This window comes from Narcine bancroftii, chromosome 2, assembly GCF_036971445.1.
Source record: "Narcine bancroftii isolate sNarBan1 chromosome 2, sNarBan1.hap1, whole genome shotgun sequence".
In the NCBI taxonomy this organism is placed as follows: domain Eukaryota; kingdom Metazoa; phylum Chordata; class Chondrichthyes; order Torpediniformes; family Narcinidae; genus Narcine; species Narcine bancroftii.
Window position 1 is genome coordinate 156,032,074 of NC_091470.1, and position 21,900 is coordinate 156,053,973.

A 21,900-nucleotide genomic window follows, 5' to 3' on the forward strand; every position below is an offset into this window, starting at 1 on the left:
TTTGAATTCATCATATGATTTCCACTCCAAATTGTCTTCACGTTCACTAATGGGAGTCACGGTGTGTGAATTCACCATTACGAGCACTTAAATAACAGAATTAGAACAAGCTATGCAGCAGAGGTCATCCAACGCCACAGCTCCAAGCTGATTTGTGCTCAGGCAGTGGCTATGAAGCCACAAATCTAGCGACCGATGGCCTGTCTAATTGGCACGGTGAGATGCTCACCACCAGTTCTGCTGGGCTATCAATGGCATTACCACAGTGCTGTAATGGGAAACTCAGTAACTACCATTTCCTCTGCTCCTGTTAGAGCCATATAGCTGCACAGCACATCATATGCCATTCAGCCCAACCTTTGGCTCATATCCACTAACCCATTTAATAGAAGTCAATGCTGGAGAAACCCAGCAGGTCAAACATTGGAGCAAAGATGTATAACCAGCATTTCCAGCTCAAGCCCTTCATCAAACCTCGTTACTATCTAAGCCACCTGCAGATCTGACTCCATTCTGCTGCTTAAATCAATAGCTCCTGTAAGTGGGGGGGGGGGGGGAACTAATGAATTCACATAATGGTGCCTCCCTGGGGGCTGTTTTCATTGCTATTGGCCTGTGCGTCTATCAACAATGAGTCAGCTATAACTTCCACCTGCTGCCCAGGTGTCAAATGTGAAGCAGCTGCATTTCTCCCAATTACATATTGCCCATATTTGGGGATCCATCAGCCCATCCGACCCACCGAGCCGCAGCAAGCCCAACTCCAGTTGTTGGCAGGAACCTGAAGTGTCCGGAGATTTTCTTTTTTCTTCCTTTGCCATCTGCAGTCCCGAGATTGCTCATCAAGATGCCCTCTCTCCTCAAACAAGGGTGCTTTACCTTTCCCCTTAAGGCTGGAATCTGTGTGGAGAAGCAGCTGCTCACACAAGGCTCATTATGACTATGGCTCCCAAAGGGATATCATTAGAATGAAGATGTCCCTTTAACAACTGTGCAAACACTTTAGGTAGAAATTTACATGAGCGTGGCATCAAAATGTGAGCCTGAAATGTAAATCTGTTTGTAACCATGGAGTCCAACTCAAATTCTCTCTGATCACAGTTAAAGGGCTAATCCATAACTCCAAGCTCTCACTGTGCTGTATTATTTCCTCAGCCTCAAACAATCAATCACTCCATGTGAAGCCTATGTGATCAAAACTGTACACAGTGCTCAAAGTGCCAACAGATCTGAGCTTTCTGCAATCATCTATGATGCTCTCCACCAACATGGCAATGGACTTCAGAATTCTTTTCACTTTGCCTAGCACTGCTTCTCTGCGATGATGCCCTGCTAACTGAGCCACGCGCACCTTTGAGCCAACAATGTTTTACATAGTTGACTACTTCGCCCTCATTCAGTGCCTCCTCTCCACAAACCAGCTCCGTGGATTTGCTGTCACACTTACTACAACATCGTGAGTACCCCTACCATCAATTCCACCCCACACAGAAACAAAGACCCATCCTACCACCCACTCCCTTTCTGTGGTGAAACCATGATCCCTAAAAGTGCTACCCATGATCATGGGTCATTTTTGCTTCTGTGCCAACACCTGCTAACACAGCTGAATGAATAAGACCTTGCAATCAAATTCCTTTCTTCCATCACGTCAGCTCTCAGTCTGCTATTTAAACCAAGGCCAACCTCCTCTTTGACCCTAGAATCATCCTTTTTCCTGTGTTTTTTCTTAGGGTCGCCTTCAGATTTGTCTCCATTAGCCTTGGCCCTGGGTTCCACCTCAGTGATCACTAGTTTGCTTTTGGCTCAGCCTAGCTTGAATATCCTCACCCTCGTTCATGTCCCCACCCTGTCTCACCTCGCCTCTGCAAACTCCTCCAGATCTGAACCCCATTCCCTTTAAGCATTCAGGCTACCTTCCTTTGTCCATAAGGAAGAACCTTGTCTTAATGCAAAGACCTGCTCCCGCTGCAATTCATCTACCGTCATAATCGCACTACAGCAAATGCAATATCGCTGCCTCTCTACTCAGCTCTGGATCACCTTGAAAACAGCAATTCAGACGTACAGCTGCTCTTCAACAACTACAGCTTGGCCTTCAAATCATTATTGCCTCAGTGCTGGTCAAAAAGCAACAAACTCTACGAGTCTGTACCCCTCTCTCTGCAACTGGATCCTTGACTTTCTCATTGGAAGACCACAGTCAGCACGAATTGGAAACAACGTCTCCTCCTCACTGATCATCAACACAAATGCACCCCAAAGATGCATGCTTAGCCCACTGCTCTACTCGTTATACACCCATGACTGTGTGGCTGGTGACACCACAGTTGTTGGTAGAATCACAAATGGCAATGAGGAAGTGAACAAGAGGGAGATAGATCAGCTCGTTGAATGGTGTAATGACAACAACCTTATGGACAACATCAACAAAACCAAGGAGATGATTGTGGACTTTAGGAGGAGGTCAGGAGAACATGACTCAGTCCTCATCCTCAGTAGTGGAGAGGGTCAAGAACTTCAAATTCCTGGGTGCCAACATCTCCAAGGATCTGTCCTGGAGCCTCCATGTCGATACAATCACAAAGAAGGCCCGCCAGTGACTATACCTTATGAGGTGTCTGAGGAGATTCGGTACATCACCGAAGTCTCTCGTAAACTTCTACAGGTCTACTGTGGAGAGCATCCTGGCTGGTTGCATCACTGCCTGGTATGGAGATGCCAATGCTCAGTATAAGAAAAAAACCAGAGGATTGTTAACTTGGCCTGCAACATCATGGGCACTACCCATCCTTCAAAGTCATCTACAAGAGGTGGTGTCTTAAGAAAGCAGCCTCTATCCTCAATGATCCCCACCGCCCAGGCCATGCCCTCCTCACTCCACGGCCACCATAAAAAAAGGTACAGGACCATAAAGACAAGCACCCAGTGGTACAGGGACAGCTTCTTCCCTTCTGCCATCAGATTCCTGAAAGACACTGCCTTATTTTTCATGCATTTTTAAAAAAATGTTGTAAGATGGTTATAATATGAATGTTTGCACTGTGATGCTGCCACAAAACAATAAATTTCATGATGTTCGTGATAATAAATTGTGATTCTGATTGCATCAAGACAAGTTTCTTCCTTATGGAGACATCAATCAGAATCAGAATTTATTGTAATGAACAAGTCATGAAATTTGGTGTTTTGTTCAAGTATCACAGTGCAAACATTGCTATAAATTATAAATACTGCAAGAAAACAGAAGAGAGTGAGGCCGTTTCTGTGGTTCATTGTCCATTCAGAAATCTCATGGCAGCGGGGATGAAGCTGTCCTTGTGCCGCTGAGAGCTTGTCTTGAGGCTTCTGTACCTTTTTCTCGATGGTAGCAGAGTGAAGAGGGCATGGCCTGGGCATTGGGGGTCCTTGAGGATAGAAGCTGCTTCCTTAAGACACTGCCTCTTGTAGATGTCCTTGATGGGGTGAAGTCTGGTGCACGTGATGTCGCAGGCTGAGTTAACAACCCTCTGGAGTTTTTTCCTGACCTGTGCATTGTCACCTCCATACCAGGAATCTCCTCAAACTCATGAAGCCATAGCCGCTGGTGAGCCTTCTTTGTGATTGCATTGATATGGTGGCCCCAGGACAGATCCTTGGAGATGTTGACACCCAGGAATTTGAAGATTGTGACCCTCTCCACTGCTGATCCCTGATCCTGATGTCTACATAAGGAAAAACCTTGTACTGAAGCAGCACCTCTCACAACCTCTACATCCCAAGCTCTCTACAGCTAAGTACTTCTGAAAGGTTGTTAATCTGTGATGTTTCTCTTTCTCCAGAGATGCTGCTGTTCAGCATTTTTTAATTTTAGATTCCAGCAGCTGTAGAACCTTGAATTTCAGTTACATTACAGTCGTTCCCTCTTCTGTTCTCATTCCTTTCCCTCTATTTATATCTCCTGCAGACAGCAGCTGTGATTAATGAGCCTTTATCTCCTCCTCTCAGCTGCATCACCTCTTATGTCTTTCATCGTTTCTTTGTCTTCACCCTATCTCAGATGTTCCTTTTGTTCTCTCCATTCTTTCATCTCCCCTACAACGTAAACATATTTGATTTCAAACTTATCCCAGTTTGTTGAAAGGCCATCAACCTGAAACACTAACTGTTTCTCTCTCCAGGGACACAGCTTGGCCTAATGACCATTCACAGTATATTCTGTCTCTCAGTACCACTGCAACCATTAGATGCACAGCAAGACCCCTCAAGCAGTAAATTAACAATGATCAATGCTTAGTGAGGTCATTTGAGTAAAACCCCTGGTATACGGCACCTATGTGTTTGGTAGATGCCAGATAAGCAGTTTTCCGGTTGGTTGAGACACACTTAAAATGCCTAACTAATACACCTGTATTAAGAATAAACAATTTAAAAGACTACAGACAAAAATACTGTACTGTACTTACACTAAACAAACTTCACCTGAATAAATAAACATGAAAGCATTTTACTTTATTTTCAGTCACATTCTTTGAAAACATTTAACTGTTGCTGCATCTGCAGGTTCCTCCCCCTCCACAGATCCGCCGAAAGACAAACAATAACATTAAAGATAATTAAATCCTCCCACCAACCCAAGTTTACAGACAAAGTTTCTATCCAGGGAGACTCTTACTAAGCAGGGTTAAGGAAACACTTTAAGAGAGTCAACCCAACGGCGAACGGCATCAACCAGCTCGTCATCCTGGGCGGCGCCATTTTATTCAAATGCAACTTTATTCAAACAGATGCTATGAGCAAAGGATGACCAAGGCTCTCTGCTGGCTGAATATTTGCTCCCATCTTCACCAATGGTTTATGTGTTACTTCAGAGAACATTTACTTATACAATTTTAAATTTATGTATTCTTAACCTATTACTTTATTTTTATTTATTTTAATTCTTAAAATATACTTTTCTCTATGTTTTTGCCAGTTGCTTGAAGCTGCCGGTTGCTTGAAGTCTGGGTACCAGGGGTTTTACTGTAATTCAAGACCAGCGGTTAGGGGAGTGGGATATTCTCAATAAAGAGGTTACAATTGTTTTCTCTTATTAATAAGTACTTATAATATTTTGTTAAGGTTATAAAGATGTAATGATATGGTATTGTATGTACTGGCCAGTACAGGCAAGGGCTGGCCCGCCCTCCTAATGACATCCTCTCCTAGACTCCTCCCTGTGACCCAGGCCATAAAGGTCGAGTCACTTCTTCCTTCCCTGCACTTCCCTAGCTTGGACCCGGGCCAGCAGTCTTGTGTTGTAATAAAGCCTATCGTTCCCCTCAGTCTTTGTCTCTGTAATTATTGGGGCAACTGGTAGTGCCCAAAAAAAATGTCTTAAAATAAATCTAAACAATGAATTCTGTTTGTTGAAACCAGAGCAAAACAATTTTTTTTTAATCCTGTTTATCTTGGGGGTCTATATTTTTCACTGAGTGGACATAGAAGTTTAACATTTCCTTCCACATCAGTGACTCTGACAGTGTGGAACTCCTGCAGGACCAAGTCACATCTCAAGATCCATCTAGCTGATTGGGTTTTCTTCAGGCCATCTTTACAAGTGGTTGTCGGCCCCAATGAGGATTTCTACTGAGCCTGTCTTGTTCTTGTTTGATTCCTAGATCTAAATAGATTCACTTTGATGGGAATGATAAACAGTTTGAAAATGAGATACAGAGAACGGAGATGGGGGGGGACGGGGACGGGGTGGGGTAGATAGACTGGCAGGAGGAGAGAAAAAACAAAATAGAACACAGAATGTAGAGCAGTACAGTACAGGAACAGACCCTTCGGCCCACATCATCAGTGTTGAACACAATGCCAAATGGTCAAAGGAACACACACAGACACACATCCACAGACGAGAACACGCACACAAACGAGAACACATATACACACACAAATGCGTGCGCACAAGCACACACACAGTGAGAACAGACAAGCTGAATTGGAGGCAACTCATCAAAGTTCACTGATCATGGAATCCTGCTCACAGTTATGAGCAATGTCAATGTTATGAACAGGTCCAAAATAGTCTTTCTAATGCCTGCCTTTCACAAAAGGACAGGTACACTGATGTAAATGAACACAAACCGTTTGCTTTTGAGGCACAGATAAATTAACTTTGTTCCGACCTTTTCACGTGTGCACAGAGAAGTGTGCAAACACTTTGCCTGCACATTCCACAATTGCTAAAGTGCTTCAGACAGCTCATAGTCATGTGACTGGATTATTCCACTTGATTTGTGTCAAAGCATGTGGCAAAGTCCAGCCAAGCATGTTGTGTTACAATGGTAAATGACCATCTGGCCGAGGGAAGACGACCATGCAGAACCCTTTATTACGGACTGAGTAAAGGACCCAGTCAGATGTGCACAAAAGGAAGCGTTAAAGAGTAGCGTGGAATTTCCCTTTGATCAGAACTCTGTGTTCATCCACTCAGCTTATGAGATTAAATGGCCAATTAAACAGCAGGGTCTGCTGTTAACTGTTTCACTGACTACAACAAGAGCTTTAGCAAATTTCAATTGCTTTCCCACAAGTTAATTTCCTTAGCAGAGAGGTTAATAATTAGGGGCAAAGATCTCTTTAATAGGTGGGAGGATTTTTGGAGGCAATATCACAGTGTAAACATTTTTATAAACCTTAAAAAATAAATAAAAATAATGCAAGAAAAAGACAAAGTAAGGCAGTGTCTGTGGTTCATTGTTCATTCAGGAATCTGATGGCGGAGGGGAAGAAGCTGTCCTTGTGCCGCTGAGTGCTCGTCTTCAGACTCCTGAAGAGGGCATGGTCTGGGTGGTGGGGATCCTTGAGAATAGAGGCTGCTTTCTTAAGGCACTGCCTCTTGTAGATGTCCTCGATGGAGTGAAGACTGGTGCCCGTGATGTCTCAGGTTGTGTTAACAACCCTCTGGAGTTTTATCTAGTTTTGTGCATTGGCACCTCTGTACCAGAGGTGATTCAACCAGCCAGAATGCTCTCCACGGTACACCTGTAGAAGTTTGAGAGAGTCTTTGGTGACATACAAAATCTCTTTAAACTCCTGACGAAGTATAGCCACTGGCGAGCCTTCTTAGTGATTGCATCGACACGGAGGCTCCAGAAGAGATCCTCCGAGATGCTGACATCCAGGAATTTGAAATTCTTGACCCTCTCCGCTGCTGACCCCTCGATGAGGAATCCTAACAAAATTAATGTGCTGTGACATATCAAAATTCAGATGTTTCTTGTGCACACATATAGACCACCTGAACTTGTATCATGTGGTGGAAGCAGTTATCCAAATCCATCATGTGTGTTGATGTTGCCAACATCCTCCAGAATATTAGCTATTCTCCTCTGAGCACAGATGGCTAATGAGATCAAACTCTGTGTGGGACTTACCCGTTGCTGGATCAGTGCATGCTTATGCTCCATTTCCCTTTTCTCTACCGCTGAGTCAATCACAAGCTGATCCAACTACAGAGGAACACAAAGCAAATAGTCTGTTAGTCTCTGTACACTGCAGAGGTAGGAAATCACAGCCAAGATCTCTTGAATATCCTAAGTAAAAGAAACCAACAAGCTCTGAACATATTTTCAATTATTCAACAAATTTCAATCTACTGAATGGTTATCGCCTTCCAAACCCAATAACAATGTCCTTGTTTCCTAAATTAAGGCATTATCCTTGAGTGAAATTTAAATAACACTATCTGCCCTTTTAGCAAAGGCAGAAAATGTCTCCAATCCAGCAGGACCAAAGATAATTAAATACTACAGAATTTAAATTTGCAAGCAGTACTTAGCGTTTATGCAAGGTTTTCCAATTCGTGCAGGGAATTGTCAAGTGGAAGAGAAAACAGTACATTGCACCATTTCCAGAAGTCTTGATTTATGCAGATTTCTTTTTAAATAAGGTATCGAAAAAAAAGATCATTACAGATTCCAAGCTGTGACATTTCACATTGAGGTCAACGTGTGCAAGATTCCAAATCAACCCCAAAGTCACTCCTGCCTAATATTCGAATGGGTGGCTTTAGTTACCACTTATGCCACAGAGGCCTGGGCATTGGATCTTGGAGGCACACGAGGGTAAGTGCAGGAGAGCCAATGCAAGATCATGGACAGGAAGTGGAAGTGAGGAGAAGATGATAATGAAGGTTCAGGTCAGAGAACATCAATGAACTGGAATGTAAAACCCAGACAGAGTGTTACTCAGAGGATTGGAAGACAGAGGTAAATCAGTGGAGCTGGGGAAAAGACATAAACTGAAATAAAATCTTCACAAATGCATGATATCTCAAAGTGCTTTACAAGTGTTGACAAGATTCTGAGAGGCATAGATAAGGTGGACAGCCAGTGCCTTTTACCCAGGGTGGGAATAGGAAACACCAGGGGACATCTTGACAAAGTAAAGGAGGAAAGTTTAGAGGAGACATCAGGGGTAAGATTTTGTACACAAAGAGATGTGGGTGCCTGAAACGCATTGCCAGGGTTGGTGGTGGAGGCTGAAATATTAGGGGCATTTAAGAGACTCTTAGGCACCTGGATGAAAGAAAAATAGAGGGTTACAAGGTAGTAAGGGTTTAGTCCAGTGATTCTCAAACTTTTTCTTTCCACTCACATACCCCTATGCCATTGGTGCTCTGTGATTAGTAAGGGATTGCTTAAGGTTGTATGTGGGTGGAAAGAAAATGTTTGAAAACCACTGTTTTTATCGTACCTAATTGACTCATTATGTGCACGGTTTCAAAACTCCAAAGGAAATGGGCCAATGACAATTTTTCTCAAGCAAAATATTTCATTAAAAATTGGGTCTAGAGCAGTGATTCTCAACCTCCATTCCCACTCACCTACCACATTAAGTAATCCCTTACTAATCACAGAGCACTGAAGGCATAGGGATTACTTAAAGAGATATGTGAGTGGAAAGAAAAAGGTTGGGAATCACTGGTTTAGTATTTTGTTTTTGGTCAGAATATATAGGTTGGTACAACATCAAGGGCCTGGACTGCACTGTAATGTTCTATGTTCTATATTCTAAGTTCTAACCCAGGCAGCCCATTACTGGTAACTGTTGGATGTGGCTGAACATGTCCAGAGAGTGAACTGGAAAACACAAGACTGAAAAGGAATGGAGATTTAGGGTCAGGGTAAGTGACTCCGATCTTAGCAAAAGAGGACAGATTGTCATCATCTCATCGAGTGGGAAGGCAGACAAAAGGCAGAGGGCAGTAGAAGAACAAAGCAAGAATGGTAATTCAACAACCTGTCCTCAGGTCCCTGAAGGCCCCAAATGTTTCACACCCAATGAATATTTCATTGTAGCAGTCATAATTATTTTGTTAACAAACATCTCACAACCGTCCCTTTCTCCACACCCCCCACCCAACAAGTGTGTAAACATGATCCCACAAACGAGTAAGCCGATTTTGGGTTTGGAGTTGAAAGGTTAAATTTTAAATTTAAGTATTTAAAATTTAGATATACTGCATTGTAACAGGCCATTTCAGCCCACGAGTCCGTGCCGCCCAATTAACCTACTCCCTGATACATTTCGAACAGTGGGAGGAAACTGGAGCCCCTGGGGAAAACCACACAGGAATGGGGAGAACATACAAACTTCTTACAGACAGCGTGGGATTCGAATCAAGGTCCCCATCACTGGCGCTGTAAAGGCACTGCACTAACCGCTATGCCGCCCTTAAGGTGAAGGTTAAAGATTCCAGATTTTGTTTGGAAGATGTTGTTTGTTTTTTTGCTCTGGATGGGTGAAGCTGAGCTACAGGGAGAGATGAGAGAGAATGTGGCGCTGCCTCTGGACTCCTCAGTCTTCAATTCATCCAACATCTTGCTGAAGCTTTTCACATTCTGTGCCAAATTTAATGAACAGTGGGAGTGTTTGAAAATTTATCAAGATCTTAAAAAAAATCAGGGGAGAGAGAGGCCAAGATGCTCTATTTGGGAGGCAGCCAGAGAGAAGCCAACTGCCAGCAATGGAGGTTCACAGTTCATCGTTATCTGCCCTTGCCCAAACTTGTTAGGTTACTGCACATTAATGACATGGGAACATAATGATACTTGGGGTCCCAGTTCAGGATTACTTTGCACAATATTAGCCAGTTCTGCAAAAGATTTCCTCAATAAGTGGTTTTTGACCGAAGCACGAACTTAGCTTCTCGTAGATATCCCATCTCCGAGCATTTTGTCCTGCTATAAAACATTCACTGAAGCAGTTTGGATGAGGATTAACCAATGCCTTGTGGTAAACCACTGTAACATATAATTCTGTGGTTAAGCATACCTATTGGCCAGTTGTATCTGTGGCCTCTCCCCACAGGCTCCTGTATAAAGGTGACTGTTCCACAGACCCCTGCAACTCAGTGCAGGACAATCAAACAGTTGGGATATGCTATGTTCTTAAATGAATGAAAGCCTATTGGTTTCTCCACAATAGTCTGTTGAGTGATTGATGGTGCATCAGGCCTCTTCCCTCCTTAGGGCAGGGGTCTCTGTGGGCTGGCTTCGAGATAATTCTCACACATCCTACTGGATCCTTCACTTCCTCGTTTCCGTACAGAAGGGAGGTCTGGCCGATTGGGATCCGACAACATTTGAGGTCGGGCCGAGTCAGACCCCTTCATGGTCCGGGCCATCGGAACCCTTCACCTCCTCTGGACTGCGGTGAGAGGACTTGAACCGTTCGCCACAAGGGCTGCTGGCCATGCCACCAAAGCACAGGCAGTCCCAGCCGATGTCAGCAGGCGGCAAGACCTGGCCCTGATCTTTGTGGGATAACTGGGATCATCTGCTATCGACTCAGCACAGCTGGGAGCCCCATGGTGCTCTTTAGTGATGAAAGCATGGTGAAGACATTTCTATGCCATTTTTTAAACTATATCCCAATGTGCAAATCCCTCCTGTTATTACTTCGCACGTTGTTAGAAACACTCCCACATAATGAGGTCATAGATCAAAGCCTCTGGCCTGTAAAGATTACATTTGTGGTGACAGTGGTGTTAGACGTGTAACAGCAATTAGTGTTTTGGTTGGTTGTAATCTTGGGGTCAAGTTTTAATTATGTATTTGAGCAGACTGTGAGTCAGAACATATGTTTACCAGCTCTGACGATCAAGAGGTTACAATTAGCAAAAACAAAATCTGACAATTCCCTTAATCACCTTTCTCATAGCTTCAATAGAACAAGATTTTGTTTCCTTAATTATGCAATTAGTGAATTCTCTAGGACACTTTGCATGAATTTTCAAGGCACGTCTTTAGTTAAAATTCTGGAAACTGTTACTTTCCAGAGCACCTCACTTAACACATTAAGGGTAACCATTAGTAGTCACCAGACTTCAACGTACTGTCCTCGTTTGGCAAGTGAGAAACTGGCGGTGTGTGGAGATAAACTGGGATTTGTTCTGTTAATGTCACTGACTTTAGCAGAGGTATATCTCACACTGGTTTTGGGAAGACTGCTATGAACAATTTTGCCGCTCACTTCAATGGCTGTAACACAGTGGTACCCTGAGGTTGGGCAAGGTCCTCTCCTTCACTGTGTCCTTGCTGCAGGACATGCTGGAAGCCAAGATTGTGGGCATCAGTAAGTCATTTACCCACTGAAGCCTCACGGCCTGTCCTCAGTTGATATTTCCATCTGTAACGTTTCCACCAGAGGATGAAAATCCTGGCTGACCTGTCATCTCCCAAACCCTGGGGCATTGCTTTATTTTTACATTAATCACACTTAATTTGAGATGGTATTGCTGAGTTGAGGACGAGAGTAGAAGCTGGAGATGACTACGTCTGTGTGGTTCACATTCTTTCATCTTCCAAGTAAAGGAAGTCATTGGAAACCTTGAAACTCCACTGAAAATTGTCTGAATTTCTTAATCTCCTCCTAAAACAGCGGTTCTCATCCAGTGGGACACAGCATATTTCATGTCAGTCTTTTAAAATGTTAAATAAAATACTTTAAATTAGATAAAGATGCGTTACTTACAGAGGTGCCTTTGACTTGAAAATACTGCTCAGTCATTGGCACTAATGGGCCTTGGCACGTCGGACCAGAAGCAAGGTGGGCCTTAGACCGTAAAAGGTTGAGAACCACTGTCCTAAAATCCTCAAGTGTTGAATCACAATGTTTTAGGGTGTGAATTTAATCATAGGTGCAGTACTGCTGAGAGCTTAAGATCATCGAGCCGTCTAGAAGGCAGCTCTTCGACCCAGCATGTCCATGACAATCCTTTTGCCAATCTACACTAATCCCATCTGCCTGCTTATGCAATCTTCATGGAAGGTTCCGACTGAGAATGCCAACCATTCTTCTTCTCCCACTGATGCTGCTCAACGTGGTGATCCTCTAGCACAGTGGTTTTCAAACTTTTTCTTTTCACCCACATCTTGCCTTAAGCAATCCCTTACTAATCACAGGGCACCTATGGTATAGGGATATCTTAAAGTGGGATGTGAGTGGAGAGAAAAAGTTTGAGAACCACTGCTCTAGCAGGTTGTTTTGTTGCATCAGATTACAGCCACAGCAGTCTCCATGCTCTGCCTGTTTAACTCTCTCTCAAAATGCTGTTCCATAATTCCCAGAATCATACAACACAGAGGTCGAGCCTTTGGTCCAATGACTGTCAAGCAACCAATAACCGAAATCTCACCTTACTCTCCCTTCAGATTACACCACTCACCTATGTACCAAGAGCAATTTACAGCGGCCCAATAACCTAATGACCCATGTCTTCGGGGTGTGGGAAGGAACCCATGCAGTCATGGAGAGCCTTGGGTAATATTATCCACCAGTTATACTTCCGTGCGTAAATACTAGTTAATCTTTGACATACTGACAAACATTTAAGCACTCACCTCTGTGGCCAATTTTTTCATGTAGGGATCCAATTCTTTAAGCAGGTCATACCCTTGCTGGAAGAAAGTATACTGGGCGTGCATGAACGACAGCATCTGCAGTGAAAATAAGACATTGCTCAGCATTTTCTAGTCAAAGTTATTTTTGCAATCCAGTCTGCCAGACTTCATTTCAGAACACCCCATAAATTCCAGTTCTTATTTGTACAATGATACAGAAAATTCCTATCCTCTCCGTATGAGCACCAGTGCCCTGGTCCTTCAAGCTAATGTGTGTGTCATTGTGTATGTTCTGACTGCCTCATGTGCGATGCCAGTCTTAGACTATGAATTTTGCAGTGACAGTCATGTTGGGTTACCATGTCTTAATGTTGGGGGCGCCAGGCAACACTAGTGGTGATTCTGCCTTATGGCAGGCAGAAGGCAATTTTGTATATCGTATGTTCTGTATAATAAAGGAATCCTGAATCACAATGTTTTAGGGCTGGGGTGGCCAATTTTTAATGTAGACATACAGCACAGTAACAGGCCATTTTGGCCCACAAGCAGGTTAATTGAGCGGCATGGATTCATGGGTGAAATGGCCTGTTACCACGCTGTATGTCTACATTAAAAGGTTGGCCACCCCTCTTTTAGAGTGTGCATTTCATCAGAGGTGAAGTGCTACCGAGTGCTACAGTGAGTTTATATAGTGTCAGTGTAGTGATATGTTTTCACCTTGTACATTATTCCCTACCTGTGTGCTGTTGTATGTATGAGGCTGGCCCACGCACTAGTGACTCATCTCCTATGTCTCCCCCCCTTATGACCTGGCCATAAAGGTCGACCTCCCTCCCCCCCTTCCGAAATTCCTGTACCTGGATCCGGGCCAGCCAAAGTCTCATGTTTATTAAAGCTTGCTCTCGACTTTGTGGTTATTGATAGGGCCTATCAATCAGAGAGGCAGAGACCTGAGGGTTCGTTTAGTTCACTGGGAATAGAGATTTTAACCTGGGCTCCTGCTCCGATGTTCAGTTTCATTCTGGGGAAATCAACCTCTGGTTTCTCAGGCGTTCCAATAAATATTTTGCAAATTGTATACTAAGAGGAAAACAATTCTAAACTGAACAAGATGAGAATGTTTTAATTCTTGCACTGAAGACACTGAAGACTGGAGACAGATTCCATCCTATAATTATAAGAGCAAAAGAAATGTGTAAATTAAGTTAGTCTTACCGCATCTAATATTTCAAATTTCTTCTTTGCCTGAAGGACATTGATCTGAAAGAGATTAAGCTCATGAGTCAACTTGATAAAATGATGGGATCATTGCTTAAAGAGAGCAAAATCTGCAAGGACCCCAACCACCCTGCCCATAACGTCTATCCGATTACTCCCGTCAGAAAAGAGATACAGGAGTATCTCAGCCACCAGGCTGGGAAACAGCTTCTTCCCACGGGCAGTGAGACTGCTGGATGATGGATGAACTTCTCGCCCAAACCCTCTGAGATTCTACTATTTATTGATAATATCTATTTTTAATATACACATATAAGAAAAGCATATTTAATAAATGTATGTAAGAGATGCATATGGGTTGTGTGTATAGGCATCATTTGCCTGCATTTGCACTGGTTTTGTGCCGTGGACCGGAGAACGCTGTTACAATCAGATGATAAATAACCTTGAACTTGAGTCAACATGCTGGCACAGATTGAGGGCCATTAAACAAATATGGTAAGTGCTGTTACATTCATAGCTGTTAATGTCGGCTCTTTTACCCATTGCTATTGCTGCTTCGCGTTGTACTGGACTTCGGTTTTAACATACCCTGCCTTGTTGATATTACTCATCTCTGTTTCACAATTATTTAATGTAAATTCTCATTGCTTTACCATTGATTGGCGGAGGCTGCCCCTGTTTTACTGTAAGCGCTGGTTCATTTGATTGATTCAAGGTGCCCAGCTTGTGTTAACTTTGCCAATAGTGTCTAGTCAATGCAGAACCATGCTGAACCCTTTGATGCTGACAGGCTCTGAAGGTGGGCTGTCTATACATGAAATGTTCCAAGGATCAGTGCAGACGATGTTCCTGATGATTTTATATCATCACTGATACATATTAAGAAATTCGAGAGGCACATTTTACAGATATCATTCACAGTTTAAATTAATTAATTTTCTTGTTTATTTCCACTGTCAGAATTACCTACTGAATATGATTCATGAGATTTCAAAGAGTGTCCATTTTGTATGGCTCCACAAAGAGGAAGAGACAGGGGGCCTTGGATTGGGTCTGTCACACAGATACTGGCAGCAAGTGTATTATGGCCAGACGGTGACACACGTTTTGAAAACAAGCAAGAGCTTTGAATGATAAAGAGTCCAAAATGATACCAGTTTGAGTTTTGGGAGATGTACAAGGTATCTACTGTAGATCTCAAACTGGAAAATATTGATTTAATGCTTCTGTATTTGAATTGAAAGTTTTACTCAGAGAGTAATGGCATCAAGTCATTTAGAGAAGTCACTGAGTTTAAGCACCTGAGAGACAGGACAAGTCCCCGAGAAATCCTCGTGGCTGCTCAAAATGGAGAGAGGGGCAATCCAGATGGGATTCAAAAAAACCTCGAGTCCATGTCAATGGGAGCTCAGAATAAATGACCAACTGCTTCACTTAAACCACCCACCCACCTGCCTGGTAAAGTTCTCCAGTCCCTCTTTATCTGCCAGCTCAGGGCCCAGAGTTAGGCAGTCCCTCAACATGAGGACATCATTCTGAGCCACAAAGGAAGTAAGAGAACAATGACCATAACCCGAACAGGTTATAACCCATTCAACTGAGTGTCAGGGAGAGAAAACAGGGCAAATACATTGGGAAAGTGGAAGATTAAAAACTGGAAATGGAATGGAAGTCATTAAGAACTGATTCAGGGACATTCTCAAAGCTTCCTTGAAACATTACCACTCTTCTCAAGCAACTGGTGGATGGCTGCGGGCTTAGAAACCTCCAGTCAAAACTGTATCGTAACATTTATATGGCAGTTTTAGGAGAACAAAGAACTTCCAGACACTTCATAGGGGACCCATGAGAGATGAAAGGTTCACTTGGGAGGTTAACGATTAAAGGTTTATTGTCATACACATTATACATATGGACCAAAATTCTTACTTGCTGCTGCTGAACAGGTACTTACAAAGAAAAACTATAACAGTAAACAAAGTGAATTAAAGAAATTTATAAATACAAAAGATAGATAAGAGGGGGTGACACATTTAGAATAGCGGTTAGCGCAATGCTGTTACAGTGCCAGCGATTGGGATTCGAATCCCACGCTGTCTGTACGGAGTTTGCTCATTGTCCTTGTGTCTGCTTGGGCTTCCTCCAGGTGGTCCGGTTTCCTCCCACCATTCAAAAAGTACCAGGGCTTGTAGGTTAATTGGGTGTAAGGGCCTGTTACCGCGCTGTTCTAAATTTAATTTAAAATTTTTAAATATTCATAGTAATCACAGTGCAAAATGAAATGACTTATAATAGAGTAGACTGTCCCTCGGTGCCTTTGAATCACTCTATGATCACTGTTCCTTGGGGAAGTTCAAGAGTTGAACGTCTCCTTCATGCACTTTTAGCTGTTTGAAAGCTACCGTTCTTGAACCTAGAGGCGCTGATTTTCAGGCTTCTGTCTGATGGTAGCAGTGAGAAGATGAGGTGATCAGAATGGCTCGGTGGTGGTGGGGGGTCCTTTATAATCCTGGCTGCTTTCTTGAGGCAGTGGCTCACATCGATATCTGCCATGGTGCTGCCAGAAATGTAAATTGTATTAAAGGGGAAAGGGAGTTTTGGAGGCACAGAAAACACCTAATCGACGCTAAGTGGAGAGGGAGTGAATTTCGGAGGGAAGAGATTTTTGCATTGGGCAGATTCTGTTGCTAAATCGTTCGGATGCTTGAAATGACTTTCTCTGGAAAGTATGGTCAGCACTTCTGGTCCAGCTCCTTAACCAGCCCCTGCTTCACACTGTCAACTGGAGAAAGGAGCAGGAATTTCGAAGTAGAATGAATGGATGAATGGTTCCGAGCTCCACTCAGCAGCTAACGCATTACTGAATCCCAGGAGTCGCATTTCCATCAGAGATCTGTCACTTCAGGCAACATAATGATCTGTCAGTGCTCAGTGGTGCACACGGCGCAGGGATCGCACATGGGCTCAACACTGCTGTAAAAGCACATTTTATTCATGCATTAATTCATTTCTTTTCTCCGACATGGAATGTTTTTCTGTGAGGACTTGTCCATATCAAATGAAAATACTTCCACCTTCCAATCTGAGCTTTTGGAAAGCTTTTATTGCTCAGCCTCAGTAGACGCCAAGGAGATACATTTAAACATTTTTTAAATTTAAATTTTTTAAAAATGTAGACATCCAGCACAGTAACAGGCCCTCTGGCCCTCGTGCCACGTATCCAATTAACCTCCAACTCTCGTACGGTTTTGGAGGGTGGGAGAAAACCAGAGCACCCAGTCAGACATGGGGAGAAAGTCCTTACTGACAGCGTCGGATTCGAACCTGGTGGCTGGCACTTTAATGGCGTTGCACTTACCGCCCCACATAAAATGAACTACACGAGTCATCCCTTGTTGGATATGAAGTCTGCCCATTTTGAATTTTATACTGTCATTAGATCTCCATGAGCTTCAGACTGGAAGCAAAAGACCTGTAATGCAGACTCAGTGCACATCATCAGCTGCAATACATTTATGAGCAAGGTTAAAATTAGCTTCCATTAAAAATGTCCAGTACATTTTTGGGATTGACATGGGAATTTGACCACAGATGCTTTCCCATCAATATTGAAGTATTCTTCAAACACATAAAACAGGTCACTCACTTCCAAGCAACAGCTAAGACAGACTGTACAAACATGGGGAGTTTTGTTGCTTTGCTCAGACACGACACAACCCACAAGATTCCTTGCACTTCCAATCTCATGCAGACTTCATGGGAAAAAGGGACATATTTAGGGGGAATTGAGAAGTTTGGTTTTCAACTGAGGCAATTGGTAATGACCGGGAATGGAGCGCCCGAGAAGATAAGAGAAGCTGATTCAATCACAATTTTCATTAATACATTAAAACCCCTGTTATCCGAAATTCAAGCAACTGGCAAAGAAATTGTGGAAAATAAATAGGTTAAAAAAAAAACAGGTTTAAAAATGGCGCGCCTCACCGTTTTGTTCGCCAATTGTGCCACACACATCTTCAAGCAACCGAAAAATTCACTTATCTGGTTTTTAGCCAATCCCCACAGGTGCTGGATACCAGGGGTTTTACAGTACCGGAGTGGGACATAGGCAATATTATTATTCCCCAACATGATTTGATTGGATAGGGAATGGAAGCAGGAAACAATCTCAATTTGGTTTTGCCTTTAGAAAAAAGGACCACTTTAGATTTGGAGTCCGGTGATTTTTGACCTCCAGGTTGAGCACTTCTGACACTCAATTCTTCCACCTGTCAGCCCTTATCCTTATTGGAAAATCAATTCCATGAGGTCATCAGAAAAGCAAAAGGTTCCATTATTGTCACATAATTTTACATTTGGAACATAAGACACATGAAATGATTTAACTTTGTCCACTGGAAGGAAGTCGCCACTTTTGTCCAGCACCCCTCACAGTAATGAGGCCCCAGCGAGGAGCAAACTCATGGCCCTGGTTTACAAGACCACGAAGCTATCGGATGCCAGAGATAATAGGGATATTAAATTAGGCCTAAGTAAATCACAAAATTCTTTAGGCACCGTGGATTAAGCAAAAACACATGTTGGAGAAGCTCAGCAGATGAAACAGTGTCCTTTCTGTAGCAAAGGTAGAGATACAGAACTGACTTTTCATCAAAGTATGAGAAGATCAGCGTCTGATCAAAGGACTCAAGCCCGAAACATTGGTTCTGTATCTTTGCCTTTGCTACATAAAGGACACTGCTTGACCTGCTGAGCTTCCCCGGCATTTTGTGTTTCTACTTAAATGAGGCCATGCTCCTTCACTTAAGCAAAATTTAATATTAATCCTGATATCCTCACAGGTAGGATTGGAATGTCCGGAGGGAAGGCACAGAGAGCTGGAAATGTGTGGAGGTGCTGCCATCCCGTGGTGACAGAGGAAACAATCAGCAATCCTTTCATTAAATAGTTCCCGCTTTCCAAATCAATGCCGTTATGTGTTTCATTGATTGGTCAAGTGTCTGACATGTTCAAATGAAAAATGGTGTTTGTCCCATGCAGACTCATCTTACCGGATAACAAATCTACAGACTTTCTGTAGGGGATGCAGCCATTTACCGAAATTCAGACAATCCAGGCTGCCATCACAAAGCTCTCACCTACAGGGTGTCAGATCACTGTGGAATTAGATTGTTCCTCCTGGAGATATGCTGGCTGGAAGCTCAGTAATCCCTGGCCAAGTACTGTGGACCTGTCTACTACAGAGTAGGATTACAGGGTATGACAGGGTGTTTATTTAATCCTTCCTCAACCCACTCCTACTTGTCTCCTGGCACCCTCCAACTGGAGGAAATACACCTGTTCCTTTACCAATATGCAGGGACCAAAACAACCCATCCAGATAAGGCAGAGGTCCAGTATACAAAACTCAGCAGGCCACGTGACATCCATGGAAAGCAAAAGGCAGATGTTTTAGACCCGACCCCTTCATCAGGAATGTCGAAAATCAGGCAGACTCCTGAATAAAAAGTTGGGGGAGAAAGGGGGACGAGCACACGCATGAGGTGGTAGGTGGATACAGGTGGGAGGGTAGAAGCTGAGAGGTGATGGGGAAGAGGGCTAAGAATGGTAGCTCCCTGAAGGAAGGGAGAGGGATCTAGAGGAAGGGAGACCGAAGGATGAAGCAAAGAGAGAGGCAGTAATTGGAGATCGCCATCTGCCAAGGTGGAATACACCTGCACCTCCTCCAACCTGGTCCATGCAGTTGATGCTCAAAAATGTGGTTTCCTTTACATTGGTGAAACCAAGAGGAAATCAGGCAACTGCTTTGAAGAGCATCTGCGCTCTTATCTGAAATTATAATCTCAAGCTTGCAGGTTGCACTCTCCTTCCCACTGACCCGTCTGTTCTCAGTCATTTTCATCGAGAGGGAGAGAGCCAATGCAGGTTGGGAAAACAACATCTCACATTGCATTCAGGGAGCTCACAACCCAATGGAATGATCATGACATTTTTCGATTTCAGGTAAGCCACACAGACAGAGCTCTCCTCTCATGCACACTCACACACCCATCTGGCTTTCTCCTCTCTTTGTTCATCCCTCCTGTCCCCTCCCCTACCTGGCTCCATCATCCCCCCCTCCTGTTTCCACCTGCTCCCTACCAATCTCCATCCCTCCTCATCCAACACATTATCCTCCGCAATTACTGCCACCTACAACATGTACCAAGACTAGACACATCTTCCCCTAACCTCATCCCTCTGCCTTCCGCAGGGACTACTCCCTCATTCTCCTCATCCACTCGTCCTTCCCCAACAATAGCACACCCCCCAGCCCTTCCCCAGTACCCACTCGTGCCCACACTTCCTCTCTCACCAAAGTCTGGGTACCCAAACAGCTCTTTCAAGTGAAGAAATACTTCACGTGTGCATCCACGGGAGTGATCTACTGCATCCGGTGCTCCCTCTGTGGTCTTCTCTATATTGGACAGACTGGGCAATTACTTCGCTGAGCACCTTCGCTCTGTCTACATCAGTTCCAGGGACCTCCCAGTGGCCAACCACTTCAATTCCATGCCCCACTCTCATGCACTGTCCATGGCCTCATGTTCTATCCCACCAAGACCACCCATAAAATGGATTTTGATTTTCCGTCTGGGCATTAACATCAACCTCCAGTTTCTTCTCGCCTACTCTCTGTTCTCCTTTCCTTCCCTTTCCCTTCTTTCCTCTAGCTCTCCAGCCCTTCTCTCACCATTCACAGAGCCATCCCTCCCCCTCCTGTTTGCTGTTGTGCCCTCTCTCCCTAAACCACCTATTACTGCCTATCTGTGGGACTGTGCTCCTCTCCTGCCCCTCCCTATGACCATTTTGTTCGGGCACCTGCCCACATTTCTTCACACCTCGATGCAGGGCTCAAGCCTGAAACGTTGGTTATTCATCCTTGCTATTTAAAGGACATTGTTTGATCCACTTTAACCACGGTGTCTGCAGACTTTTGTCCTTTACTTCTATCCCACCCCCCTCTTCCACTGACAATCTTTCCTTCTACTTTCAGGCTGGTGCAGGGATTTGACCTGAGAGATCAGCTAACATGTTTTCCCCCCTCCACGGATGGCACTTGACTGCTGAGCTCTTCCCGTATCGTGTTTTTATTCTAGATTCCAGCATCTGCAGTCTCTCGAGTCTCCAAACTCACTGTCTGGAGAAGGGAGGGGATTCCCGCTCTCAGAACCACGACCCACCCATCTGAGCCGAGCAGCTTGGCCCTTGTACCTGAAGAACGTAATCGAGCGCCAGGTGTCGGAAGCACTTCCGGGTCATGGTCAGCGCCCCCGTGGCCTCCTCCACCTCGTGCGTTTTGTTCCGGGTGGCCTGGGCATTTTTGATCAGTGCCAGATCCATGTCCTCCCTGACTTTGTCAAAATGCTTCTTCGTCTCCTTGAACTTCCGAACATCTCTGTATTAAAAGGAAACACAGATATCCTATTACTCGAGCCAGGGATTTAAAGGCGTCAGATTGACTTACAATTATTCTCCTGGTTAACAAACTACAGGAACAATGGAGCAGGGACTGAAGGGGGAGAAGGATGACCATATATGTGGTGTATGGGGTGACACCAGATTTTCCACCCAAAATGTAGGTTTGGAGCTGTCCCTTTATATAGGATGACTCCCCTAGTCTGGCGTCTACCCGTGACCAGTGGAATGATGCTATCACAATATTTTAATACCGAATTACTGTAAAGATTTTAATTTTATCAGCATATTTTAAATGAAACCATCACCGGCTCCAGTAACAGGCTGTTTAAAGCCGGCATGGAGC

At 43.9% G+C, this 21,900-nt stretch overlaps 1 protein-coding gene across 1 annotated transcript in view; it reads right to left on the reverse strand.

Moving 5' to 3' along the window:
- The window catches only part of acap3a (ArfGAP with coiled-coil, ankyrin repeat and PH domains 3a), a 301,756-nt gene that overhangs the window by 70,334 nt on the left and 209,522 nt on the right, over nt 1–21,900 (reverse strand). Inside the window, exons 6-9 of the mRNA XM_069918754.1 lie at nt 21,351–21,534; nt 14,091–14,135; nt 12,876–12,971; nt 7,404–7,478 (exon numbers count right to left, since the gene is read on the reverse strand). Of these exons, the coding sequence (XP_069774855.1) occupies nt 7,404–7,478; nt 12,876–12,971; nt 14,091–14,135; nt 21,351–21,534 (400 nt within the window). The remainder of the gene's footprint in view (nt 1–7,403; nt 7,479–12,875; nt 12,972–14,090; nt 14,136–21,350; nt 21,535–21,900) is intronic.